The 6,906-nt window shown below is 43.7% G+C and overlaps 1 protein-coding gene across 1 annotated transcript; it reads left to right on the top strand.

Moving 5' to 3' along the window:
• The first annotated feature begins 226 nt into the window (after positions 1–226).
• Positions 227–4,422, top strand: LOC309700571 (uncharacterized protein). Its single transcript, XM_082524190.1, has 3 exons — positions 227–1,070; positions 1,240–1,574; positions 3,239–4,422. Exons 2-3 carry the CDS (start codon positions 1,312–1,314, stop codon positions 3,396–3,398), a joined length of 423 nt encoding a protein of 140 aa, XP_082380316.1. The 5' UTR covers positions 227–1,070; positions 1,240–1,311; the 3' UTR covers positions 3,399–4,422.
• The last annotated feature ends 2,484 nt before the right edge of the window (positions 4,423–6,906 follow it).

The following is a 6,906-nucleotide window of genomic DNA, read 5'->3' as shown; positions in this document are numbered from 1 at the left end:
ATCAAAGTTCAGTCACCCAACTGATTTATTCAGGGAATTTAATTATGACCCTAACCATTTATAAATAATAATACAAAAAAGAAGAAGAAAGAAAAATAAAAACAAACTTTTATTACAGGCTTGCAGGGGCCCCTCTTGCCATCATCCTGGGTAGTCTGACCTACCTACTTTCTCCCCATATCATTAAAGCCCCTGTTTCCAGGCATCAAGTAGGCCAAATTGGTCTACTTGGGCGGGTAGTTTCTGGCCCCTGGACTGCATGTTTGACACCCTTGTTTAAGACTTGTGCTTTAGGTAACAAGTTAGATCAAAGATAATGATCAGTAATGGAGCGATTACTAACGCAGTCGTGCGTCACGGAGCTGCATTTTCAGTTTTTTCCGAATCAATCATTAATAATAAGCCAGTCGTTTCCTCCACTATCAGCCTGTATTTCATTTGTAGGCTGTGATCATCCTGCTCCCCACCAGGCGCTTCTTCAGCTCGGCTTAATAGCCTACCCTATATATCTTGCTTTACGCAGAGTTTATCGCCCCGTGTATAAGAGAGGGCTATAACTGTCTCTCTCTCTCTCTCTGTGCAAACAGCTTTACCAAACATAGGCTAAGTGACAATGTTCAGACCCAGTGGACGCCCTGCCCTCCATTCCTCGTCACCGAAACCCTTCCTAGTGAGGAGGGAAAAAACACACTTCCTCACAGCGCACGTCCCTGCTGCTGCTGCTGCTGTTGCTGGGGCCAGATGAAAGCCACACAGTATTCTTCAAGCATGCGACATCAGCTGCTATCCAACAGATTTTCGGTATCGTAATCGTTCCCCTCCAAAAAACAAAAACGGATATGCTTCTTCCGGGAGGGAATAAAGCAGAGACGCAGAGGAGCACATCATGAGAGAGGCGCCGCGGATTCTCAGGATATACGGACTGAACCGGACGGACTGCTTTCCCCACATTTTATTCACAGATCGGGAAACAGGCACACGTGTTAAAGTTGATGGCAAGGAGAAGAGTGATGGTCACACTTTCAGTCCACGCATTAGCTGAACATCTTCTCACCGCGACTTCCTATCAGGTAGAGAGGGGATCGATGTTTATCACAACGAGAACGCACGAGAGATCATTTACATGTTGCACGCAATCCGGTTTTTCCTCTTCAAGTCGCTTTCATTTTGTAATGTTGCATCTGTGTAGTTTCTCTTTTGTAGTCTTGCATCTTAGCCTTTTTGTTTCTCTCCCCTCAGACAGGTTGTGGTTGAGGTGAAGGTACAGCTGTAGCTGGAAGAAGTAAACACCTTAACGCAGAAGCTCTGGAGATGTCGGTCCACCATGGCACGCTGCTTTGTCTGGGCGTGCTGATGATGACTGCTGGGGCGGTCATGGCCCTTGGTGGAGGGGTCCAGCCGCCAGGCCTGCTCTTTGGACTTGGGCTGCTCCTGGGATTGGGGGGCATAGGTCTGCTGGTCAGTGGACTCTGCATGGCCATGAAGAATCTTCAGATTGCTGTGCCTGGACACTTTCTGCTGCACCCACGGACAGGCACACGCTTCAGCCCACAGCAGGCTCTGGCAATACAAAGGTACCTACAGAGCTGAAAGAGACAGAAGCTCACAGTCGTTTGGACACAGATGTTCTTTTGTGGTGTTGTAATATTTTTTTTTCTTTCTTTTTTAAAAAGGTACTTTAATTTAGCAATACACACAAACAAACAAACAAACAACCCCCCCCCCCCCCCCCCCGCCCCCCCAGAAAAAAACCCCCAAACAAACAAAGATACTACGCTCTAACAATAACATAATGGCACAGTGAAGCCCGCAGATCTGCTCGGTCTGGGGGAGCTCCCCTCCACCTCTTTACAGGTCCCATGTCGTTAGGTTTTTACTACTGTCCACTCAGCACTTTACAGTCCATCCCTGATCATATTCGGAAGGGTATTTCCAGTCTCTTTTATAAACTACCTTTAAAAAAACAAAACAAAACAAAAAAAAAGTGTGAGGGATATCCTGGAGCAGTGGTTTTCAATACAAGTTCCATTTGTGATGATAAATTAGAAATAAGGACAGCAAAGAACACAAGACATGCTTTTGTTTGTCGAGTGTAAAATATTTGATATTTCTAACGAAGATTAAAAAACATGGCAACTTGTGACAGCATCATAAGTCAACAATACTAGAAATCTACAGTTGTAGCAGCTCAGTAAGGCTGTGCTGAGTGTCAACGTCAGCATGCAAACATGCTCATCATGCTTTTAGTCAGCAGGTATGTGTAACATGTTGACCATCTTAAATAACAGTGCTGTCATTAGTTTTTGCAGGAACTTGATAAGCCAGAGTTGGGCAAATGATTCAGCTCTGCTGATAACGAGAAGCGTGTGTGTATCAATTTATGTGCTAATCTGTCCAGTCTTTGTCGAGATTTTTATCTCAGAACCACAAATGGGCCTAATGATGGCACTAAAGGGGATTCGGTGGATTGTAAAAACTTTGCTAAAAGGGAGCAACATTATCTCAGGAAAGAGAAAAACTCTCTTTTTCTGTAATCCTGTCGCTATTCAGACTTCCCTTTCTCTGTTGCTGGTGACAAATGAGCACACTTCCAAACAATACACAAACACACCATCCAAGTGTCTTTTTGTTGAACAGATCTCTTTGTGTTAGTTTTAGTGTGCAGTCTGACATGCCAAGAACTGGAAAGCAACAGATTCTCTGATTATGTGCTGATTGTAGAAGTAGGTCATGGAGAAAACAGCAAACATGTAAATGTGGAGAAATGACTCCCCTTGGCACTGTCTGCAGTAATCTATGATAGCTTGCAAATTTAAACAAGATACAGTCTGGTCTTTGTCTGTGGAAGAGAGATGACAAGAGCAGAGTTTTCATCATCAGGGCCTTTTCTCCCCCCAGACACTGACAAAACTCAGACTGATAAGTATTTCTAAACGCAAAGTAACGCTTCATTGTGACAGCGTACTGTCTGAGGGATTAAAGAATTCGGGGTTCTACGTGCAGTAATGTTATCTACATAATGTGTTTCCCAAAAGGAAGCGAACACCTGTAGTTGAAACACATTGCTGGAAAAGCAGTGAGATAAGAAGCAGCTGTGGAGTGTGAAAGTGTGAAAGGAGATCAAATGTAACCCACTAAAAGCATTTGAAGTGAAAAGTGAAGTAAGAGTCGACCACAGAGCTTTCAATTAATTTATTTTTGATAACTTCTCATTGGCTCTCTTTCTCCATGTATTTAGGAGATTGGACAGAATACGTCGCGAGATGTCGGCGGACACTGTCAACAGGTCACCAGAGCCTGAACCCACCATGCCGTCCACCCCTCCGCCGTGGACCATGGAGCCGCCTCCATCCTACGACGCAGTGATGAAAAGCCAGGAGCGCAATGAACAGCTTTAAGCTCAGGTGGACATGCTAAATTCATGTCAGTGCCTTTTGTGTCCGCGGTTCTCCACAAGGACTTTGAAAGAACAGCCGGTGCTATCAGTGAACTCGTTGCAGCGGGACGTTTAGGTGCCTTAGCACAGACACGCTGATCCCAAACATAAGACAAAAAACAGCGACAGACTGCAGCTGGTTAACAACTTAATATTTTTACAGACTGGGCCCCAGTTTGGCCTTTTTGTCTAATAACTATGTGTGTTCTGACTGATTGTGAAAGAAATTGAAATGATTACTACAACTGCTTTTACTCTTTGTACTAAGGGGGGGGGGGGGGGGGGGGGGGGGGCTTTCTTGAGACCAACATGTTGTAGGCTCAACTTTTACAACCAAGTTCATGGATGGATTTTATTGGCCTGCATGAATTTATGTGACCTACTACTGTGGCTGCATGGCACTCTTCTCCACACGTAATAACTTTCTTTTCCCCCCCTTCTCACGCCTGCACAGCTCCTCTTTGTATCTGTAGAATATTCCAAAGCAAAGTGCCTTACCAAACAGCAGCAGAACCTTAACAGGGAAGTGTTGTTCATCACTCAGCTTTGTTTATACTGTTGTGATTTCACTATAAATGTGAGTGAATTATTAGCCACGAGGCTCCCTGCGAGTGGTGTTGCACTTATAAATGAGAGATTGTTTATTTTAAAAAGAAATTAATGCCAGAAAGGCAAAGAATGTAAATGTCTACATATTTAAAATCATTTCTAATCCAAGCAAACATAAATGTAGACTCAACTCTGTTCCCAAGCAGAGCTGTGAGACTCATTTTGCCAGCAGCTTGAGGCAAGGTGACTTACCAGGTACAAGTACACACCTGCAATTGTATACCCGACCTGGGCAGGCTGTCTGCAGGCTGTAATAAGCAGCAGAGTGGAACTCTAACTGAGTTTTCTCCACCCTCACCTTCAAGCCCTGAAACTGTACCAGACAGAATTTTTCCTTTCTGCGTGACAGGTGCCTCGCTTTGAGACAAGGCAGCAGTGCGATGGTAGAGGGGAAACCATATCGTTATGGACTGATAGTGGCCGGCCTGTGTGTCTTGGCAGTTGGCCTCTTCATCATGATGCAGGAGCGGCCACATGTTTTTGCTACTTTGTGCGTTCTGGGTGTCACTATGGTGTGCGCTGGGACTGTGTGGAGCCTCTGCCAGTGCTATCCTAAGGTATATGCTATGTGTGTGTTTAGTGGATAGAGAGACAGGAAATATGTGATTGTTGCCAAGAAGAAATAGATTTGGTAATGGAGATTGTGTGTTTATTAGGTCATTGTGGCTCATGAAATTCAGGAAAAAAGCCTAGAAAATATCATGGGTCCTGTGGCTGAAGATGAAAGGTATGCTCCCTAACACACACACATACACACACGCTCACTTTGTATCCTAATGGGCCACAGACAAGTGGGTGTTGACTGAGGCCTTAATGATTCCCTTTGGTCTGTCAGAGTAGCTCAGAATGCTAAGTGCCCATCGAGTAGTGGGTGAACATGGCGACAGCAGCGGTGTGTGTGGGCAGGCTGGTGCTATGGGTCTGCACTAAATCACTGTAGATATTCATTTTATTATTGTCCTGTTTGCTTAATGGAGAGAGGTTAGGAAAAGTGGAACAGAGGGAAAGGAAGAGCCACTAGACAAAAGGTTGGGACTGAAAGGGGCAGATTAGTTGGAAACTAGGGCTGAAAACCATTAATTCTGAAAAAAATCCTTGAGCCTCATTTATTCCAGCTGCAGTCAAAAAAAGAGGTTGTACTGTGCAACTCCTGCATGAGTGTTTGCAATTACAAGAGAGTTCTGCAGCCAGATAGAGACATGCATGCTCAGCGAAACCCTGTCTCTGATGCACCAAAAAAAAGTAAGAAAATGAGGACAAAATACTGGAACCAGACTTCTATTTCTGTACCCCCACCCACCCAACCCCCACCCCTTCTGATTTAATTTTAGACACACTGAGGTTCTGCCAGGTTTCTGTGGCCATAAGCTGAGCAGCGTCAGACTTCTCCCAGAGACCCTGAAGAGTCAGTGTCATAGCTGTCCCACTCTGCATCTGGTCTGAGGGAGGGACAACACTACCAGAGGACTCCTCCAGGGTACCACACTGCTCTCAGGATAGTGAGGAGTCCCCTCGATGAATTTTTATACTTCCTTTCTGCATCGCTCACACATCTTGCTGTTTGAATGTGCCTTTCTTTTGTTTTCTTTTTACATCTAATGGAAGCAACTGACCATGTATCAGCGGTTTTGCACCACTTGTCATTGTGAAATGCTTAATAAAGCTAATTAAGTGTTATATAGTATTTCCAGAAGATGGCACTGTTTACTGTATGAAAGTATGTCTGTGTGTCTGTTAGACAGAGTGCAGCACTGCATTTATACGGTGTACAATAATTCATTTAAGACATTTTGGCCCCTCAGTGAACTTGTGCTCTTTTATAGCTGGATAAGCTATAAGCCTGCGTGATGTGACAAATCTCCATGTGTTTCTTTTCAAAACGCTTATCTACACTGCCTGTTGAGACATTACTGCCACCAACTGTTGAAGAACAAAGTGAAACTGGTAGCAGGAATTTGTAGAGTTCTGCATGTCTCTCTTTGTGGATACGCTGTTTGCATAGCAAAACGGGCGTTATTACCAGTCTATTACCAGTAATAACAGAATAATTCCACAATGCAAGAATTTATGATGTATAGCAGAGAGGTTAGATATTTTTGTAGCTTCTCTGTTGCTGTAAAATCAAAATGTACATTTCATTATTCTACTTTGGTGTTTCTGGTGTGAAATTCCTCGGGCTCAGTCCAAACCGACCTCAGTGACACAATCAAGCGGGTAGCTTTGTCGAATTTGGGCTCCTCCAGAGCCCCAGAGGGTATTATGTAACAGTTTCCTGAGTTCAAAGAGAAAAGGGATCATGCTTTGAAAAAATGTTTTTTCAAAAAACATATAACTCGTCGTAATAATTATTACTTTTCTTATTCTTTTTAAATGAAAGTGTATGAAACTGCTAACAGTTTTGAGTGCTTAAAGTTAAAAACGCGTACAGTATGTCAGAGTAAAATAGAGACGCACGCGTTTTGCGTCGCATTCTGCAGTCCTGCGCACATATTAAATAAAAAACAAACAAACAGTAAAGATAATAAAACAACATAGATAACCTATGAAAAATAAACGTAGCCTCCCTGTGAGTGCGCAATCACGGAGAATGAGTTTACGCGTACTTAGACTTTCAATCACAGCTCATACTGTTCACTATAAGTGCGCGTGCTAAAACGACATCAACAAATCAACTTGAACTGAGAGGAAGTGTTCTCTCAGATTGACATGCAATAATTACAGGGTGGTTTGGGGGGGCATGAAACATGACTCCTCCACAGTAAGAGGTGTTTTAAACGGAGGACAATCATTCGATACAAAAGAGGTGGCGTGAGCCATGGAAACGTCACCAGTCCCCGCCTTAAGTTATAAGAATCAATTGT

Source organism: Aulonocara stuartgranti (genome assembly GCF_965226115.1).
Source record: "Aulonocara stuartgranti genome assembly, chromosome: 23".
Taxonomy (NCBI): Eukaryota; Metazoa; Chordata; class Actinopteri; order Cichliformes; family Cichlidae; genus Aulonocara; species Aulonocara stuartgranti.
This window is presented reverse-complemented; position numbering and strand designations above follow the sequence as displayed.